The following is a 22245-nucleotide window of genomic DNA, read 5'->3' as shown; positions in this document are numbered from 1 at the left end:
AACATTTTCCAGGCAGCGATACTGTCTTACACACACACAGTGAGTGGCTGAGTATCATCCTCTATTTCCTGGTGTGTGTGTGTGTTGGCTCTTATATCCTTGTGGGGACCTTTTTTTACATTTTTATTTGACCTTTATTTAACCAGGTATTCTAGTTGAGAACAAGTTCTCATTTACAAATGCAACCTGGCAAAGACAAAGCAAAGCAGTGCGACACAAACAACAACACAGAGTTACACATGGAATAAACAACCGTACAGTCAATAACACAATAGGAAAAAAAATAAAGTCTATATACAGTGTGTGCAAATGGCATGAGGTGGTAAGGCAATAAATAGGCCATAGTATCAAAGTATTTACAATTTAGCAGATTAACACTGGAGTGATAGATGAGCAGATGGTGATGAGCAGCTGATGGTGTGTAAGTAGTGATACTGGTGTGCAAAAGAGCAGCAAAGTAAATCAAAACAATATGGGGATGAGGTAGGTAGATCGGGTGGGTTATTTACAGATGGACTATGTACAGCTGCAGTGATCGGTTAGCTGCTCAGATAGCTGATGTTTAAAGTTAGTGAGGGAAATGTGAGCTTCCAGCTTCAGCTAAAGTCCCCACAAGGATAGCAAAACAAGGACAATTCTCCCTTGTGGGAACATTTCCCACATCCCCATGAGGATAAAGGCTATTTTAAGATAAGGGGCTAGAGTTAGAATTAGGAGTTACGGCTTAAGGAAAATAGGATTTCGAATATAAATACAGTTTAGGTCCCCACGAGGATAGAAGAACATAACGTGTGTGTGTGTGTGTGTGTGTGTGTGCATGCACGCAATTGGGTCTGGGACAGGACTACACACAGGCAGTCAAGCTGGCTGTTTAATCACTCTCCCAAGACAGACTAACAGACTCTCTCTGGCTGAAACACAGAGTAAAAACACACACACTTAATAGAGCCAGTGGGGAGTTAATCAGTGCAACTCATTAATCAGAGTGAGTGAATGCACCGCATTTGATTAGAATGGCTATTTCACTAGTCAACAGTTTAAAAAGGAGCTTCCTTTCCAGGTCTAATACACCAACTAGACAGAAACAGGCCCAGATAGGCAGGTGGACTACACAGGTTCAAGGTGAAGGAAGGTGGTGTACACTTTTTTTAGGGCACGCCACACAATTAGAAAGGTGACAAGTTCACCTGAGCTGACACCAGTGTGTAGAGTCCTCCTGTCTAGTGAGTTTCCTTTTTCTTCCTCTCACTCACTCTCACTCAGATAGGATAACCTGACCTCCAACACACACACTACACTGCCAATGTATTAGGCAGCGTCAGCAAGCTGAATTGGATTTTATCAGCCTTATCGATCAGATTGTGTGTGTGTGTGTGTGTGTGTGTGTGTCCGTTCATATTCCCCTTCTATCCTCTCGTGATGAGGACGCTGTGCTGATCCTCACTGGGCTAGGTCCCTGCAGGTCTCTCAATCCCCTGCTCTCAGCCTATTTCTCTATCTCCCTTGCTCTCTCACTCTACAGTGAACATGCCTGAATAAGAAAATCTAAAGAATACTAAAAAAAATGAAGGTTTATGCAACATCTTTTTGAGTGCGGACCGATCACACCTTCGTATTTATCTGAATTCAAGGTTTTTACGCACCAACCAAAATTCCGTGATGGTCACCTTTTGATTAACATGCCTGCGACAGACAGCCATACAGTGCCTTCAGAAAGTATTCACACCCTTTTACTTTTTCAACATTTTGTTGTGCTGCAGCCTGAATTTAAAATGTTTTAAATTGAGAGTTTGTGTCACAGATCTACACACAATACCCCATAATGTCAAAGTGGAATTTTGTTTGTAGAATTTATTTATTTATGAAACATTTAAAGCTGAAATGTCTTGAGTCAATAAGTTTAACACCATTGTTACGGTAAGCCTAATAAATAAGTTCAAGAGTAAAAATGTGCTTAATAAATCGCACAAGTTGCATAGACTAATTCCTTGTTCAATAAAAGTAGTTAACATTTTTTTAATGACGGCCTCATCTCTGTACCCCACACACACATATAATTGTAAGGTCCCTCAATCGAGTAGTGAATTTCTAGCACAGATTCAACCACAAAGACCAGGGAGGTTTTCCAATACCTCTCAAAGAAGGTCAAAATAAAAAAGGCAGATGCTGAATATCCCTTTGTTAATTAGGCTTTGGATGGTGTATCAATACACCCAGTCACTACAAAGATACAGGCGTCCTTCCTAACTCAGTTCCCGGAGAGGAAAGAAACTATTCAAGAATTTCACCATGAGGCCAATGGTGATTTTAAAACATAGTTTAACGGAAAAACTGAGGATGGATCAACAACATTGTAGTTACTACACCTATACTAACCTAAATGACAGAGAGAAAAGAAGGAAGACTGTACAGGATTAAAAAATATTCCAAAACATGCATCTGTTTGCAACAATGCACTTAAGTAAAACTGCAAAGAATGTGGCAAAGAAATTAACTTTTGTCCTGAATACAAAGTGTAATGTTTGGGGCAAATCCAACACCACATCACCGAGTAACAATCTTCATATTTTCAAGCATGGTGGTGGCTGCATCATGTTATGGGTATGCTTGTCATTAGCAAGGATTAATGATTTTTTTCAGGATAAAAAAAATCCTAGAGGAAAACCTGGTTCAGTCTGCTTTCCAACAGAGACTGGGAGACGAACTCACCTTTTAGCAGGACAATAACCTAAAACACAAGGCCAAATCTACACTGGAGTTTCTTACAAAGACAACTTTGAATGTTCCGGAGTGGCCTAGTTATAGTTGACTTAAAAATCGTCTTGAAAATGAATGGCAATACTTAAAAATATCTGTCTAGTAAATAACAACCATCAACTTGAGAGCTTGAAGAATTTTAAAAATAGTCAAATATTGCACAATTCAGGTGTGCAAAGCTCTTAGAGACTTAACCAAAAAGACTCACAGCTGTAACCGCCGCCAAAAGGTGCTTTCATCTTCCAAAAAATGTGCTACATTTCTAAAAACATGTTTTCACTTTGTCATTATGGGGTATTCTGTGAAGATGGGAGAAAAAAACATTCTGCTCTTTCCATGACATGACCGACCAGGTGAATCCAGGTGAAAGCTACTGTATGATCCCTTAAATCCACTTCAAATCAATGTAGATGAAGGGGAGGATACAGGTTAAAGAACGATTTAACGACAGATTTAACTGCCTTTGAAAGGGGTATGGCAGTAGGTGCCAGACACACCGGTTTGAGTGTGTCAAGAACTGCAACGCTGCTGGGTTTTTCACACTCAAGTTTCCCATGTGTATCAAGAATCGTCCACCACTCAAAGGACATCCAGTCAACTTGACACAACTGTGTCATGATGATTTGGCCATGATGACCATCGTTATGTTTGAAGGATGCTTGCAAGCCGAAGAACATCATCCCAACCGTGAAGCACTGGGGTGGCAGCATCATGTTGTATGGGTGCTTTGCTGCAGGAGGGACTGGTGCACTTCACAAAATAGATGGCATCATGAGGGATGAAAATTATGTTGATATATTGAAGCAACATCAGTCAGGAAGTTAAAGCTTGGTCGCAAATGGGTCTTCCAAATGGACAATGACCCCCAAGCATACTTCCAAAGTTGTGGCAAAATAGCTTAAGGACAACCAAGTCAAGGTATTGGAGTGGCCATCACAAAGCCCTGACCTCAATCAAATAGACAATGTGTAGGCATAACTGAAAAAGCATGTGCGAGCAAGGTTCGGATTCTGTTCCTCGAACCGGTTCCAACCCCTGGTCTTGATACAGCACTAACTCATGCATGGGTTCATATGTATTCAAGGCATCATTGTGTTTACCACCCGAGTCTAATTGGCTTGGTGTTCAACTATGACGTGTTAGCCCGACATCCAGGCCATCCCAGTGTGGGATATTCTTTTTATTATTAAATCGGTCAGCCTGTATCCTTCCACCCCAGAAAGTTGTGGAAAGCAATTAATTGTAGGCTTGCTGAAAACATCACGGCAAGGTAATCGATCAGAGTATGACAGGGATCAATAGACCTTGTTAGATTATGCATTTATCGTGTGTGGATGTGAGGTCTGCTCAACTCAGCGGCTAGACTGTGGGGATAAAAAAAAGTAAAAAAAAGAGGCAGACAGCAACAGAAGTAAATAAATCTAATAGTAATAGCAGTACGTTGTGATGAATGGCTGTGCTGGCCTCTAGTGGCAATCCTACATTAATACATCATGTGAGGTTTTTACGTCTGTATTGATATAGCTGATCCAGACTGTAAAAACAGGCATACATGGGCTAACATATATTGCAAGCACAAATTAAAGACAGTCAAGTCCAGCGTTCTTTATTGTGAGATAATGCAAACGACAATATGAACATGTATAATCACTCTCAAAATTACAGAGTTCTGTGAGGCAATACATGCTCTCATACACGTTTCAAACTCATAATATTTGCCTTTAATAATGCAGATTTGACAGATCAGTTAGTGTGAGTGGAGGGATTCTCAGAGCGAGATAGTCACATTACATTTAAGTCAGTTTCATTTCTGTTGGAGACAGGGTTGTTCTTTGTAACAAGGGGGCTGCCAGCCGCTCAATGGAGGAGGCTTTCACAAAACCCAAAGGAGACAAAAGGTTGCAATTATTTATTTTTTTATAAATTAAAAAGGCAACAGTGATAATCTTCATGATTGTCGTTCAGTGGGGAAGGGACATGATTGATAACACATTGGTATCAGTGCTGTAGTCTTTGGAGACTATGTCCTAAATTATATTGCTCGGACTGAGATTTCTCTTTCATTTAATCAGTGCTGTAAAGCATGGTTGGGCTCAATTCAGTAGAGTTCAGAGTTCCTGTAAAAGCTTAAGTGCACTTCTAGCTAATAAACCTGAATGAAAAATAACATTGCTAATCAACAACAAGCTGGGAGGATGCAGGAAGCCTCCCCTCATTCAAACCACTATAAATTAATATAAAGAACACACTCTAATCTCTAACCTTTATACCTACCTATGTGTTACTGCAGTAACTTGGGTCAACAATAACTTCTAATGAGAGCGAGAACAAGAGAGATGGTGTGGTGCAGTGTCAGCTTGGACGCTACCCCCACCCCCCCACCCCACTGATACACATTAACCCAGTGACCTCCCTCTTCATTTGCCTAATACCCCCTAGCCCACTCCCGGCCTCCCCTTGACCACTCATCATCAAAGCCAAGTGTATTTATAAGGCTGCCTGTGTGTATATGGATGAGGACCAAGCCGTTCAATCCATTAGGCAGAATCTGAGAATCCCAAGGAGGGGATTTATGCATATTAACAAGGCTCTGGTCCTCTGCTGGACTGGCCTATCAGGTCAGGGGGGTTAGAGGTCAGAGCTGGAGCGGGATAGAACAGTGATAGATAGGGCTGACAGACGAGCACGGATTGCCCCAGGTGTCTGCAAACAGTCACTCCTTCCATCCGTTACTGAATAGATTGGGGTCGGGTGGCTGCTCAGTGACAATTCTAAAACTTCTCAGAGTAACACAAAAAAACTTTCCAACGAAAGTTACACAATAATTCTGCCTTCTCTCAATATGGAGGTAGGCCGTAAACTGGGGGTAATTTATTCAAGAGCGTACAGTACTACTTAGCTAGGAAGTTTTTAGTCTTACCGACACAGCCCCGGGATATGAAACATCTAACTAGAGATGAGAATAGTCTGTGGCCTAAAGAACGTCTCGGGCTCAAAGCAGCATGGTACAGTTGAAGTCGGAAGTTTACATACACTTAGGTTGGAGTCATTAAAACTCGATTTTCAACCACTCCACAAATTTCTTGTTAACAAAATATATTTTTGGCAAGTCTGTTAGGACATCTACTTTGTGCATGACAAAAGTAATTTTTCCAACAATTGCTAACCGACAGATTATTTTGCTTATAATTCACTGCATCACAATCCCAGTAGATTAGAAGTTTACATACACTAAATTGACTGTGCCTTTAAAGAACTTGGAAAATTCCAGAAAATGATGTCATGGCTTTAGAAGCTTCTGGTAGACTAATTGACACCATTTGAGTCAATTGGAGGTGTACCTATGGATGTATTTCAAAGCCTACCTTCAAACTCAGTGCCTCTTTGCTTGACATCATGGGAAAATCAAAAGAAAATCAGCCGACCTCAGAAGAAGAATTGTAGACCTCCACAAGTCTGGATCCACCTTTGGGGAGAAATTTCCAAACGCTTGAAGGTACAACATTTATCTGTACAAACAATAGTACACAAGTATAAACACCATGGGACCACGCAGCTGTCATACTGCTCAGGAAGGAGACGCGTTGTCTCCTAGAGATGAACGTACTTGTGTGTGAAAAGTGCAAATCAATCCCAGAACAACATGAAAGGACCTTGTGAAGATGGAGAAAACAGGTACAAAAGTATCTAATCCACAGTAAAACGAGTCCTATATCGACATAACCTGAAAGGCCGCTCAGCAAGGAAGAAGCCACTGCTCCAAAACCGCCATAAAAAAGCCAGACTACGGTGTGCAACTGCACATGGGGACAAAGATCGTACTTTTTGGAGAAATGTCCTTTGGTCTGATGAAACAAAAATAGAACTGTTTGGCCATGATGACCATCGTTATGTTTGAAGGAGGCTTGCAAGCCGAAGAACACCATCCCAACTGTGAAGAACTGGGGTGGCAGCATCATGTTGTAGGGGTGCTTTGCTGCAGGAGGGACTGGTGCACGTCACAAAATAGATGGCATCATGAGGGAGGAAAATTATGTTGATATATTGAAGCAACATCTCAAGACATCAGTCAGGAAGTAAAAGCTTGGTCGCAAATGGGTCTTCCAAATGGACAATGACCCCCAAGCATACTTCCAAAGTTGTGGCAAAGTGGCTTAAGGACAACAAAGTCAAGGTATTGGAGTGACCATCACAAAGCCCTGACCTCAATCCTATAGAAAATGTGTGGGCAGAACTGAAAAAGCATGTGCGAGCAAGGAGCCCTACAAACCTGACTTAGCTACACCAGCTCTGTCAGGAGGAATGGGACAAAATTCACCCAATGTATTGTGGGAAGCTTGTGAAAGGCTACCTGAAATGTTTGACCCAATTTAAACAATTTAAAAGGCAATGCTACCAAATACTAATTGAGTGTATGTAAACTTCTGACCCACTTGGAATGTGATGAAAGTCATTCTTCTATTATTCTGACATTTCACATTCTTAAAATAAAGTGGTGATCCTACCTGACCTAAGACAGGGAATTTTTACTAGGATTAAATGTCAGGAATTGTGAAAAACTGAGTTTAAATGTATTTGGCTAAAGTGTATGTAAACTTCCGACTTCAACTGTATGTACTCGGACTTACAGCACAGCTCCCTCTGTTACTGTCGCTCTCCATCTTTCTCTCTCCTTCCCATGTAGTGTCTGTACCTATGTAGTTGTACTGGTTTTCCCTGATCAGTATTGACTGCATAGTCACTGTCCAGAGGAATCCTGCTCTGCCACCTGCATGCTAAAACTCTCATTACACTCGCTGCCATTACAACAAATATCATATAGAAGTTAGCCCATAGCTAGCAAGATGGACAAACACTAGATACCGCCTTGCACACAAATCCATTACAGCTATCTAAAAGCGTTATCAGATACATAGAATGTTTTCATATTAGTATATCAGAAGACATAGAAGTAAAGAAACGGACACTGCATTAGGATAACGGACCCAAAGTGGAAACGAAAAACAAAGAAGCTCCCTGAAAATGTTTGCACAAAGAAATGTCATCATCATGCGCCATGGTTGTGGAGATCAGGACCTACTTTGAATAACACACTGTGAAGGGACAGTGTGCTGTGTCTAAATGGGAGCATTACAGTGTTAGACTAGATAACACACAGAAGGCAGCGGACTACATTTGGTATGGGATCACCTCACATATTGGTGTTATGACCGGTCACCCATAAGTCCTAGAGTCAGTGCTTTCACATTTAGGCAGGATGTCGTCAACAATGTCTCAACCAGCCTCGACAGTTGTCGCATGGTGCCAGTTGACTGGAAGTGTAAGTTACAAATGGAGTAAATTGCAGAATATCCAGAATGTTGTTTCTGCTCATGTTAATATATGGTCTCTTTCTCAAACATCTGGAGAGACTGGGCAGGCAGGACGGAGCTTTAGCCTGTTCAATGCCAGCCTACTCATTCAGAAGCATCTGTGCCCAACCTGAAGCGTCCATCATAGTCCAAAATGTGTACGTGTACGCACAGCAGTGTTCTAGAATATTGGACAGTTGGGCTTTCATACTTTAGAATTCTCAGGGCAGTACAAGCATTTTCTCCAACTGTCAACACATTCAAATGAATAGCCGTGTTGGCTGGGAATTGTTGGGAGGTGAGCGTTCGGGCTGTGTGTCCCCGCGGACGGTGTCTCAGAGCTGCATAGCTATGTCACAATGGGACACCGGACTATCGAGTCTCAGCGGCTGTGGACTATGATTTACGCTTTAGATTCAAAATGTTATTGGACTAAATATGAGCAGCAGACAGACAAGGGGAAGAGTCAAGACTGTCTGAATAAATACTGCCCCTAACATAACAATGTTGCATGCACTGAACTGATAAGTTAATTTCAACATCTCCCACACACGACATAGGACACAAAACTCTGCAGTATTGGATTCATCTATAATCTCACCATAATCAACAAATACCTACACTAGTACAGCTCTCACACATTGGTTTGTCATGTAGACCAACTCACAGAGGTCAGGTAGAACTGAATGTAGGCTACTGTGTTACGAAACGGTCAGCTCGAATGCTCATCAACTGAAATATTCAACTGAAAACCCTATGCATCTGTTCTGAATGTAAAGTAAGCTTGTTGCTTTGTATCGTACAAGTGCTAAGGAAATAACCCATCCCTTTCATAACATATAGAGAGAAAAAAAACAGTTAACTTCCACGCACATCAGCGCAGCCATTCTGGAGTATAAGTAGTATATGGGTCAACTTGGACAAAATGTAATAATAATATATAAGGTAGAAATCAGATTAAAAATGTCAGAAATTACAAAGAAATTTATATTTTCCATGTACCACAGAAAAGTGCTGAAGTTGAGTGGTTGGAGTTTAGGCTCAGAACGTTCTAGAACTGAGCGTGATTCTACTGATGATCTGGAGTGGAACCTTTGGAATTCAAGTCTCAAAACAAACATCTCATAGAAAAATAAGTCATGGGAAGGTAACTTTGGACAAGATGAAATTGTGGCTCAGCTTTTAACAAGAGAGACCCAAGATCAATCAATCAGGAACGGTTTCAATTACACTAATAAATATAGGATATTCAAGCCGTTGAGTACAAAGAAAGCTAGAGCCCTATTCAATCCAAACTGCTTGCTGGGTTTACGAAACCCATAGGGTACTTGGTACTGTACTTGTGCTCTACAAGACCGGTGGACATAAAGTAATTATCTTGTTCAGGGTTTGACATCAGCACAGTGTGCAACGTGGGACAGTGTGCAGCTTTGGCCAGTGAGGATCCATTTATCAAAAGTCAAGCCAGCTATGATAAACATATGACCCATCTGAATCTGTCAACAGTAGCATCCAGCAGTCTACATCCCCATAGCAGGACATGGAAGATTAGATTATACAAATCTTTCCTTTCGCAGACTGTTGCTACATACAGTAAAGCTACAGGACATACTAGGTTAACTCTGGCTCTAGAGGCTGCAGAAAGCAGAGTGGTGATCTGATGATTATACACATCATGACAGTGACTGACTGAGGCCTCGGGCCTGTGCTCTTCAGCAGACGGTGTGTGTGTGTGTGTGTGTGTGTGTGTGTGTGTGTGTGTGTGTGTGTGTGTGTGTGTGTGTGTGTGTGTGTGTGTGTGTGTGTGTGTGTGTGTGTGTGTGTGTTCACTGCACGGTCTGGTACAGATAGCCTCTCTTGTAAGCACTCCGGGGGTAGTATGTGGCAACGACAAACTTCCCGTCAAAGGTCCGTCCCGTCAGCAGTCTCTGGGCCTCTTTGGAGTCGCCTGAGTTAGCGTATTCTACAAACACCTGGGGGAAACATGCATGCACACACAGATTAAGCCAAGAACAGATGTTACAAATGCAGGTCTACAATATCTACAAATGTATAAACTACAAAAACTGTATGGAAGTATTAGAAAGACACACTGGTAATGGGGCTATTTGTGTGTGTTACCTGTCCTTTGCCTGGGTTCTCCTTGGGGATGAGCAAAGAGACCACAGAGCCATACTTCTGACACTCTTCCTTCATGTCCTCCAAGATGTCTGACAACACAACATGATCATGCTAGTTAGTCCCAAAATCAATGTGATCAGTGTAGGAAATTAAAATTGAAAAAGAGAAATGGGGGGGGGTATTTTGCCACTGTTGACAAATTTTTAGGGGTATTTTTGAAAAAATTATTAAACTTTTTTCACAATGTAACATCTTACCATTTGTTTTTAAAGGAATAGTCAATGACGCATGAAGTGGACAGCAGAATCATGCAGACTTCCGTAACAACTAATAGCGCGAAGGGCATGGCTCAACTTCTCCTGTGTGAGGGCATTATCTTGCATTGCACTCATCTGCAATATATGCGGTTAATCTTGCCAGCTTCAGGGAACGTCATACCGCTGGGTCTATATATATATATATATGGTTTATTTCACTGGTGACTCGTGGCACTGCCTTGTGGTGCAGCACCACGCACCTTGCAATAGGGCTGCATGATTAATCGAAATTGCGATATTGACATGAGAAATATCCATATCGCAAGAGGCTACGATTTCTTTCTTTTGCACTCCGTTAATACAACAAAAACTAGACTACGGTACGTCCTCCAATGAGATGTGCGCTAGACACCATTAATTCACTCTCTACAGTTGAAGTCAGAAGTTCACATATACTTAGGTTGGAGTCATTAAAACTTGTTTTTTCAACCACTCCACAAATGTCTCTCAAACTATATTTTTGGCAAGTCGGTTAGGACATCTACTTTGTGCATGACACAAGTCATTTTTCCAACAATTGTTAACAGACAGATTATTTCACTGCCTCACAATTACAGTGGGTCAGAAGTTCGCATACACTAAGTTGACTGTGCCTTTAAACAGCTTGGAAAATTCCAGAAAATTATGTAATGGATTTAGAAGCTTTTTGATAGGCTAATTGACACCATTTGAGTCAATTGGAGGTGTACCTGTAGATGTATTTCAAGGCCTACTTTGAAACTCAGTGCTTGACATCATGGGAAAATCAAAACAAATCAGCCAAGACCTCCACAATTCTGTAGACCTCCACAATTCTGGTCCATCCTTGGGAGCAATTTCCAAATGTTCCACGTTCATCTGTACAAACAATAGTACGCAAGTATAAACACCATGGGACCACGCAGCCGTCATACCCCTCAGGAAGGAGACGCATTCTGTCTCCTAGAGATGAACGTACTTTGTTGCGAAAAGTGCAAATCAATCCCAGAACAACAGCAATGGACCTTGTGAAGATGCTGGAGGAAACAAGTACAAAAGTATCTATATCCACAGTAAAATGAGTCCTATATTGACATAACCTGAAAGGCTACTCAGCAAGGAAGAAGCCACTGCTCCAAAACCACCATAAAAAAGCCAGACTACGGTTTGCAACTGCACATGGGGACAAAGATCGTACTTTTTGGAGAAATGTCCTTTGGTCTGATGAAACAAAAATAGAACTGTTTGGCCATAATGACCATTGTTATGTTTGGAGGAAAAAGAGTGAGGCTTGCAAGCCGAAGAACACCATCCCAACCGTGAAGCATGGGGGTGGCAGCATCATGTTGTGGGGGTGCTTTGCTGCAGGAGGGACTGGTGCACATCACAAAATAGATGGCATCATGAGGGAGGAAAATGATGTTGATACATTGAAGCAACATCTCAAGACATCAGTCAGGAAGTTAAAGCTTGGTCGCAAATGGGTCTCCAAATGGACAATGACCCCCAAGCATACTTCCAAAGTTGTGGCAAAATGGTTTAAGAACAACAAAGTCAAGGTATTGGAGTGGCCATCACAAAGCCCTGACCTCAATCCCATAGAAAATGTGTGGGCAGAACTGAAAAAGCGTTTGTGAGCAACAAGGCCTACAAACCTGACTCAGTTACACCAGCTCTGTCAGGAGGAATGGGACAAAATTCAACCAACTTATTGTGGGAAGCTTGTGGAAGGCTACCCGAAACGTTTGACCCAAATTAAACAATTTAAAGGCAATGCTACCAAATACTATATGAGTGTATGTCAACTTCTGACCCACTGGGAATGTGATGAAAGAAATCAAATCTGAAATAAATGATTATCTTCTATTATTCTGACATTTCCCATTCTTAAAATAAAGTGGTGATCCTAACTGATCTAAGAGAGGGATTTTTTACTCTGATTAAATGTCAGGAATTGTGAAAAACTGAGTTTAAATGTATTTGGTTAAGGTGTATGTAAACTTCCGACTTCAACTGTACATGCACAGAGGATGCTGACCAATTACAAGCGGGCTCTCTCTCTCTCTGCATGGCATGCACATGCTGGCCAATCACAAGCATCCCCACATAGAGCTCACAGTTAGATGCTGGTGAGGAGCGAAAGGCTTTACTTACCAAAGACAGTATGAGGTTTAGGAACCTCTGTGTGTATCAGAAACATGAGTGCTGCTAGTGCTAATGAGAACGTTGATTTTGTGCAAAAGAAGGGCGCCTCTACAGTGTTATGGCAGTATTCAGGCTACAGGCAAACGGATGTCAACCAAATGCAAATGTTGTGCAAAAAGAGCCTCAGAGTTGTGGCGCCAACAAGAGCAACACAACACATTTATTAAATAATTTGCATAATAACCATCTCTACTTTATGACGATAGCATGTAAAAAATGAAAATATATATATATTTTTTTTTTTAAGTGTCCGACAGCAGCAAAGCCCCTCAGCCACAAACGTTAAACAGGCATTGATTGCCGATGCGTTTTCTGGTGTAACACTCTACGGAAAAAAATCCCGCACAGACACAGAAATCACTGAGGCTGTCACATAGCCAAAGCCATGGTTCCTGTCACTGAGCAGCTTGTGGCTGCACTTCCCTTTGTAGTCCATAATAGTTTGCAAGCCCTGCCACATCCGACGAGCGTCAGAGCCGGTGTATTAGGATTCAATCTTAGTCCTGTGTTGACGCTTTGTCTGTTTCCTTTGGTTTTGTATTCAGTTAGCACAGTATGTATTCATTCATATGATCTCATTTTAGAATGAATGTTCTCTACCCTGACACTTGTTTTAACCATGTCTGATGGAATTACCAAGTTTTCACCCAAGTGTTTGAAAATCACAATTCATAAATCGCCATATCTGCCCACCCCCCCAAAAAAACACAATTAGATATTTTGGTCCAAATCATGCAGCCCTACTTTGCAATATAAATATCATCGCAAAAAGTTTTGGCCTTTGGCACTAATTTTGGGGGGAATATTTTGTAAATCTAGGGACAATATTCTCTAAAGCTCTAGTGTACTTTCGTCGTTGATAATGAGCAACTGTAGGAGCAATTTAGTGTCAGCGGAGAGAGTTGGTTAAAAAAAAACGCTGTACCCTACCTTCATACTCCTCCTCATTGTGCAGGTGGCCGTCATCGATCAGGTTGAGCAGGCGCAGAACAGGAGAGGGAAGCAGAACCAAGTCTTCTATGTGAGGAGCTGTCTCACACACAATATTCTCTCAGTCAATAGGTTTAAGAGGCTTTTTCCAGGATTTATACAGCTCCACCAACCCCATTCTAACCTCATGATTATAATCTTTGTTGATTTCAATGAAAATTCAATATGCAAATGTCATAAAGAGGTAGATGTTTACAAGCAGAGGGAAAGAGGGGTTTGGGGGGGGGGGGGGGGTGAGAGGGTGAGAATGGAGAGAGAGCTGGTAAGATTATGCTGTATTACAAGCTATCAAGCTGTCTGAGAGGAAGGTAGGTGCCCATATCGACTGTGAATTACCAAAAGGAATGCTGAAGAAGGGGCTAAGCAGGGCCTTCTCGGCTGTGCCTCTGTGCTTGGGGTTGTTGTGAAGCATACTGCGGGAGCATACAAATGTCAACGTTAGGTACCCCTCTCGCAGGATAATCATCATATTCATTTCAATAACTTTCCAATGTTGAAAATGACAACTTCTATTTAAGGGAGTGCATAGTCAATTTGGTACAATGGATCAAATGTCTGCATTTACCTAAAAACAAAACAAAAACAAAATGCATGTGGCCTGAATGAATTACCTTTTGATAAGGTCTCGGAGGTGATAGACAGGGATGGCAGGAACCACCACACTGTTACTGGCAAAGATATGGTCGACTATTGCTGCACTGTTGTCCTGCAGGAGCAAAGAACAATGGGCTGCAGAACAGCAGTTTGGACAACACACCCATGTCTATCTGATACATGTGTATTATCTATCGATCTATCTTTCTGAAGAACATAGCAATCTATTAGCTACAGGTGGAACAGAGTCCACCGCATTCCTAGGAAAACAAGTACCCATGTCTCTATTACAGTCCACTGTATGTCTGGTTATGTAATCACAGCGGGTGGCGGTATAAGACCTTGAAACAGGTTAACATTCACAAGGCCGTGGGACCAAATGGATTACCAGGACGCAACACCCTAGTGCCCTCTAAGATCATGCGTGCTTAGTCTCCTCCTGTACTCCCTATTAACCCACACCCCCATCCACGGGGCTGTAGTGGAGCGGGTCGAAAGCTTCAATGCCTCTTCCCCCTCAGGAGGCTGATAAGATTTGGCATGGGCCCTCAGATCCTCAATAGGTTCTACAGCTGCACCATTGAGAGCATCTTGACTGGCTGCATCACCACTTGGTATGGCAACTGCTTAGCATCTGACCGCAAGGCGCTACAGAGGGTAGTGCGTACATCACTGGGTTCGAGCTCCCTGCCATCCAGGAACTCTATACCAGGCGGTGTCAGAGGAAGGCCCTAAAAAGTATCCAAGATTCCAGCCACCATAGACTGTTCTCTCTGCTACCGCACGGCGAGTAATACCGATGCAAAGTCTGGAACCAACATGACTCTGAACAGCTTCTACCCTGAAGCCATAAGACTGCTAAATAGTTAACCAAATAGCAATCTGCATTGATGCTTTTTGCACTAACTCTTTTGACTTATCACATACGCTGCTGCTACTGTTAATCATCTATCCTGTTGCCTAGTCACTTTACCCCTAAATATATGTACATATCTACCTCAATTACCACATCGACTCAGTACTAGTACCCTGTGTAAATATCCAAGTTACCATTACTCATTGTGTATTTATTCCTCATGTCCTTCTTATTTTTTTTTTCATTGTTGGGAAGGGCCTGTTGATTTGATTATATGACAATAATGTGGTAAAAAAAACAGTAATTTAAGCAGGTGTGTTAGTACTGTGGTGGAACAAAAGCCTGCACACTCAGTATAATAGCAATCCAGGCCCAGAGTTGGAGGGCCATGCTGTGGACATACCTTCCACTCGGGTGATCTGACGGTGTCTTTGAGTTTGATGCCTGAGTACATCTCCAACAGGACGATTGCCAAGCTCCAGAGGTCCACAGCGGCCGAGCAGCCAGAGTCCCCCTCCCCCTCCATCCCCGCCTGGGCCAGGGAGTATTGATGCTCAGCCTCCGGGGCACGGTACCCATCTGTCTGGATGTATTTCACATCCTGAACACACAGAAAATAGAGTCAAAATGTTTTACACAGAGAATATTGTATATTTTGTCCATTCTAGCACGACTACCATCTAGTCAGGGACTACAGCTTACTCCAACATCTGTCCTCCACCAGTTAATTTATTATAAGCTTTTTTTTGTCATTTAGCAGACGCTCTTATCCAGAGCGACTTACAGGAGCAATTAGGGTTACATGCCTTGCTCAAGGGCACAACAGATTTTACACCTAGTCGGCTCAGGGATTTAAACCAGCAACCTTTTGGCTACTGGCCCAATGTTCTTCACCTCTAAGCTACCTGCCCCCATACCAGAGGTGTACTCATTAGTCCAAAACGTTCCCAGTGAATTCACCCCTGGTTCCCCTCACCAGAGGCCTACAGTCAGAGCCAAACCCCTATCCTTCAGTTCAAATCACCTGGTTGCCCTCTTTGAAGCTGAGGCCAAAGTCGATGAGTTTGAAGCACTCATCGTCCGCGCTCCAGAGCACATTGCGGGGCTTGAGGTCGGCATGGACGTAGCCCTCTCTGTGGAGGAAGGAAAGGGCCTCCAGGACATCCCTGGCACAGTGCTGCACCAGCCACATGGAGTGGCCCTGCTTCTGGGAACCACCACACTGGGGGCTGCAGGCTCGGCTTTGGGTACTGGCCCTCACAAGCAGCTCAGACACACTGACGTCCAGCAGCTCAAGTAGCAGGCAGTGCGTGGCCACACCCACCTGGCTGCGGTTGGTGAACACCCCGTACAGCGTTACTGCGGAGACAGACAGGAGGGGTTAGGGTTACAGTCAGCACAGATTTGATTGGGGAGTAAAGGTTACTAGGGGCACTGTTGGAATACTCAAAATGCATCTTATCATCCCTTCCTATTGTAATCACTGATGGGATCCGTAAAGCAAAGTTATCAAAAGGTTATAAAACAAGCTTGTTATGAAAACATGGTGTATTATATGAATGTTCACGTATTATAAATGCAAAGTAAGTCTATATGGTGATATTGAGGAGGTAGAGTTGATGTCATAATCAAAACCATATCCATTTATAGCCCAGTCCTTCAAAAATGTGGTGATAATCAATAAATATAGACAACAGAATTGTTTTATATAGGGGGCAAAGTACTCTCCAATATCTTATCTTCCTTTGAATTGTTTTATAGCAAATAAAGAGCATGGACCTGACACAAATGAGACGGAAAGGGTTGGGTTATTAGCAATGTTCCCTCAAATCTCTTCCAGCACTGAGCAAATTTCAGGTCTGCTGAGCGCAAACTTGAACGTTGTGAAAATTCTGAGCAACTTCCAGCGCAAGCTTACTGTGAATGTAGGCCTACCAGAGTGGTCTACCATTAAAAACAATGGAGAAAATGCATCCCATAACATTTTAACGTGGCAATAGCTCTATCATTTAGCTTACAGCAGCAGGGGGGGGGGGGGGGGGGGGGGGGCAGAGCTTGACATTAACCTGTTTTTACACTGGTCCTTCAGACAAAGTGACTGAAAATGTTGTTTTATGCAAGAAACTACTCTACAAAATAAATTGCATTATTATTGCCATACCATTATTACAGAAAATCAGACAAATTATGCTACCCTCTTCCTATTGGCTACTTAGCTTATTCAAGAATGTGTCAAAATACAACACTGCCCCTTTAAGACACAAACGAAAAGCTCTTTACCTGACTGCTTTTCAAAGATGTCTAGAAATGCAGACATTTTGTGCTCTTGTAGGAAGCAATCACTCCCCTATTGCTGACTACAAAGTATTTATAACTGAGCTAATAACTCACTAACTAGCAAAGGATATGAACAAAATGTACACACATGGCTACATGCAGCTCTCGCTTTGATCTCAAAACAAGCATATCTACTCACGTCACAGCTGCAAACACAGTCCAGTTCAAAGTAAATGGCACAGATCCATATATAAAAATGGTCTATTTGCAAATAGGCCTACTGCAGTTCTGATTGGTTATACCGCACTGGTTTCGTAGAGTACGAATGAGTCCTGCACATCAAAATATTCCTGATATTGCATTGTTTCGAACCCAATTCCACAGTAAAGGGAAACGTTGATAGTGTTAACTAGCAGGGAAATTTCTAGAAAGTTGAATGAAGTTCAATCTCGTGCTTCTCTCGGTGGGCTGATATTACTTATGCACCCTGCACAGCAGTCCCGGGGAGAGGCGTGAGCGCACGCAGCTTAGAGGGGACATTGGTTATTATGCTTGAGTACAAATCAGGGTCATCATGAGTTTGTTTGACGTGACTGAGATGGGCTTTATGATATGCCAATCAAGACTTTAAAAACCAGTATTGCCAGGAAAAAGTATGGTTACATGCACACAATAATACGATTAAGGTGAAGTCAGATTAATATAATAGATTGCTTAAAACCTTTACCTGCATGCAAGAAGAACAATTTCACTAGCCCAAGATTTACTCTTAAAAGAGCCTACCATTACTGTTTTAGGTCCAAGGAACTTATTTGTTAATTTTCAGAGGTAGACAGGCTCTGGCACCCAACAACTCCATCCCAAACTTGAATCGACTCAATTGCAATACGGTTCCAGAAACATAAAACCCTTCACTTTCATATCCACTTACTGTACCAGCTTAATTAACAGGTACTTAACGACAACACGTTTCTGGCGGTTTTCTTCCATTACACACAGGGGTTCGGAAAATGCTAAATAGCTAATTAGCGCAGGTGGTCCCACTGTCTTCGGTGGATCTTCCGTAAACAAGCAGTGTAACATCAAATCAAATTGTATTGGTCACATACACATGGTTAGCAGATGTTATTGCGAGTGCAGCGAAAAGCTTGTGCTTCTAGTTCCGACAGTGCAGCAATATCTAACAAGTAATATCTAACAATTCCACAACAAAATACCTAATACACAAATTTAAGTGAGGAATGGAATAATAATATATAAATATATGGATGAGCAATGTCGGTGCGGCATATGCTAAGATGCAATAGATATGTATATATTGTATTCTATACTATGAGATGAGTAACGCAATATATGAAAACATAAAAAAGTGGCATTATTAAAGTGACTGGAGATCCATTTATTAAAGTGGCAAGTGATTACAAGTCTGTATGTAGGCAGCAGCCTCACTGTGCTATTGATGACTGTTTAACAGTCTGATGGCCTTGAGATTGAAAAACAGTCTCTATCTCTGTCTCAGCTTTGATGCACCTGTACTGACCTCGCCATCTGGACGGTAGCGGGGTGAACAGGCAGTGGCTCGGGTGGTTGTTGTTCTTGATTATCTTTTTTGACCTTCCTGTGACATCGGGTGGTGTAGGTGTCCTGGAGGGCAGGTAGTTTGTCCCCGGTGATGTGTTGGGCAGACCGCACCACCCTCTGGAGAGCACTGCGGTTGTGGACGGTGCAGTTGCCGTACCAGGCGGTGATACAGCCTGACAGGATGCTCTCGATTGTGCATGTGTAAAAGTTAAGGTGACAAGCCAAATTTCTTCAGCCTCCTGAGACTGTTGGGCCTTCTTCACCACAATGTCTGTGTGGGTGGACCATTTCCGTTTGCCAGTGGTATGTACGCAGAGGAACTTAAAACTTTCCACTTCGCCACTGCAGTCCCGTCGATGTGGATAGGGGGTGCTCCCTCTGCGGTTTCCTGAAGTCCACAATCATCTCCTTTGTTTTGTTGACATTGAGTGAGAGGTTATTTTCCTGACACCATACAACGAGAGCCCTCACCTCCTGCCTGTAGGCTGTCTCGTCATTGTTGGTAATGAAACCCACTACTGTTGTGTCGTCTGCAAACTTGATGATTGAGTTGGAGGTGTGCATGGCCAAGCAGTCATCATGGGTGAACAGGGAATACAGGAGGGGGCTGAGCACACACCCTTGTGGGGCCCCAGTGTTGAGATCGGCGAAGTGGAGGTGTTGTTTCTTACCTTCACCACCTAGGGGGGCTGGCCCGTCTTGAAGTCCAGGACCCAATTGCACAGGGCGGGGTTGAGACCCAGGGCCTCAAGCTTAATGATGAGCTTGGAGGGTGCTATGGTGTTCAATGCTGAGCTATAGTCAATGAACAGCATTCTTACATAGGTATTCCTCTTGTCCAGATGGGATAGGGCAGTGTGCAGTGTGATGGCGATTGCATTGTCTGTGGACCTATTGGGACGGTAAGCAAATTGAAGTGGGTCTAGGGTGAGATTGAGTATGACCGTAAACACACCAGCCAGCTGGTCTGTGCATGCTCTAAGGACCTGGCGAGGGATGCAGTCTGGGCCGGCAGCCTTGCGAGGGTTAACACGTTTAAATGTCTTACTCACGTCGGCCACGGAGAAGGAGAGCCCACAGTCCTTGGTAGCGGGCCGCGACTGTGGCACTGTATTATCCTCAAAGCGGGCAAAGAAGGTGTTTAGTTGGTCTGGAATCAAGACGTCCGCGACATGGCTGGTTTTCCTTTTGTAGTCCGTGATTGTCTGTAGACCCTGCCACATACGTCTCGTGTGTGAGCCGTTGAATTGCGACTCCACTTTGTCTCTTTATTGACATTTTGCTTGTTTGATTGCCTTGCGGAGGGAATAACTACTCTGTTTGTATTCCTCCATATTCCCAGTCGCCTTGCCATGGTTAAATGCGGTGGTACGCGCTTTCAGTTTTGCGCGAATGCTGCCATCTATCAACGGTTTCTGGTTAGGGTAGGTTTTAAAAGTCACAGTGTGTACAACATCTCCTATGCACTTCCTTATAAACTCACTCACAGAATCAGCGTATACGTTGATATTATTCTCTTAGGCTACCTGGAACATATCCCAGTCCAAGGAATCAAAACAATCTTGAAGCCTGGATTACGATTGGTCAGACTAGCGTTGAATAGTCCTTAGCACGGGTACCTCCTGCTTGATTTTCTGCCTATAGGAAGGGAGGAGGAAAATGGGGTTGTGGTCAGATTTGCCGAAAGGAGGGCGGGGGAGGGCCTGGTAGGTATCGCAGAAGTTAGATTAACAATGTTCCAGTGTTTTTCCAGCGCGAGTGCTACAGTCGATATGCTGATAGAATTTAGGTTTGCTTTGTTAAAACAAATTTGCTTTGTTAAAATCCCCAGCTACAGTAAATGCAGCCTCAGGATATATGGTTACCAGGTTGAATACAGTTACAGTCAGTTAAAGAGGGACATCTGAGCACTTTTAGCATACTAAATATATCCATACTATGACCAATAAGCATAGTACATACTCAACTTACATCACAATAGTACAGTTAGTATGAGTATGAGTGAACATAAATCAGCATATGCTTCCTAAGATTTTGACCTTAAGCCAATTAAGATAAGCAGAGTAAGGTGTTTACATGACTATTGCCATAATACGTTTAATATCAAATGATTAGTGTGCATGTAAACATACTCACGACTTAATATGACAGATCAGAGACAAGACTGATGTGTGATTTGGTTGTAATGAAAGATTTGCAATCAGCTGGACAAGAACACAGACCCAAAGTATCCGAGGTTAAATGAGCCTACACCCTTGGCAATAAGACTCATCATTTGATTCTCACATAGCCTAGTCATGGGAGGCACACTAGAAAACGAGCACTAATTCCAGAGATTGTGCACAGTACAACCATATTGCAACTCAATAAACATTTCTTACCGATGTTTTTGTGTCCTTGGATGTCTTCCAGCACGGACCTCTCCTTTTGGTACCCGTAATCTCCGCTCTGAGTGTCAGCCTGGAACTCCTTAACCGCGGCCGTACTCGCCCTCCCCGAGCTCACACGGTATACTGAGGCCGAGACGCCTTGCCCGAGCCGGGCCTGGACGTTCCAAAACTCTCCAAATATTTCAAACAACACCGGCTTCATTGCCTGATCAACGTTTCCAGGAGATCCTGCCATCAACACTGAGCTATCTGGTACCTTCCCACTTGGATCTGAACTGCAGTGAGCCATTGAAATTAGTGTAAATCAAGCTAGTTAGACAGCTGTACGCAGCTGCGAGAACATAGCAATCAACCAGCGAGACACCCCGATAAAAATAACAAACGCATCTACGTTACACAAGCCAGCACTGCAACGTGTCTACTCTCCATTTCTCGATCGTGGAACTTAATAAATCAGTTGCGGGCTTCAAGTGTAGCAGCCAATAGCAATACTTATGCTCCTAGCTATGTTGACATGTTAGCCACTTCCCATTTGCTAGCTAGCGTTAGGCTAATTCTGCTGAATGTGAAAAGTTGTCTACCTTCGCTGGCTAGATAGCCAAGTTAGTTAACTCCGACTCAAACATCACCTTAAACAACATGCATGCAGAAGTAAACCAAATAAACGACCTAATTGCACGCACTGAGTCCAAACACTTTTGTTAAGCCAAGTAGTTTGCATTTCGAAAAGTTTCTTCTTGATTTTGAGGAGAAAGACTTCTGTCATTGTTTAGCCGGCCATGTTCCCGGAAGCAGCAGTCGGAAATGCCCTTTTTTTTTTGTAAATTCATACGTCACGTTTCTCAATT

General features: G+C 42.8%; 1 protein-coding gene across 2 annotated transcripts; it reads right to left on the bottom strand.

Annotated features, from left to right (window-relative positions):
- Positions 1–4347: 4347 nt before the first annotated feature.
- Positions 4348–22191, bottom strand: LOC129855421 (serine/threonine-protein kinase Kist-like). Of its 2 annotated transcripts, XM_055923070.1 has the most exons (8): positions 21389–22191; positions 16174–16508; positions 15553–15750; positions 14311–14405; positions 14036–14112; positions 13640–13738; positions 10230–10318; positions 4348–10081 (listed from the first exon to the last, which is right to left on the bottom strand). In XM_055923070.1, the coding sequence occupies exons 1-8, from the start codon at positions 21684–21686 to the stop codon at positions 9935–9937; spliced, it is 1338 nt and encodes a 445-aa protein (XP_055779045.1). In that variant the 5' UTR covers positions 21687–22191; the 3' UTR covers positions 4348–9934. The 2 variants fall into 2 exon arrangements, with proteins under 2 accessions (XP_055779045.1, XP_055779046.1); XM_055923071.1 differs by lacking the exons at positions 4348–10081; positions 10230–10318; positions 13640–13738 and adding an exon at positions 13746–13837.
- Positions 22192–22245: the final 54 nt, after the last annotated feature.

This window comes from Salvelinus fontinalis, chromosome 5, assembly GCF_029448725.1.
Source record: "Salvelinus fontinalis isolate EN_2023a chromosome 5, ASM2944872v1, whole genome shotgun sequence".
Taxonomy (NCBI): Eukaryota; Metazoa; Chordata; class Actinopteri; order Salmoniformes; family Salmonidae; genus Salvelinus; species Salvelinus fontinalis.
Note: the sequence above shows the minus strand (reverse complement) of the source record. Positions and strands in the feature narration are given on the sequence as shown.

Coding starts and splice junctions, on each gene's coding strand:
- LOC129855421 (XM_055923070.1), bottom strand. CDS start 21,686: ATGGCTCACTGCAGTTCAGATCCAAGTGGGAAGGTACCAGATAGCTCA. Junction 16,509..21,388: donor CCAAGGACACAAAAACATCG/GTAAGAAATGTT, acceptor CTGTCTCCGCAG/TAACGCTGTACGGGGTGTTC. Junction 10,082..10,229: donor AGAACCCAGGCAAAGGACAG/GTAACACACACA, acceptor TGTTTCCCCCAG/GTGTTTGTAGAATACGCTAA.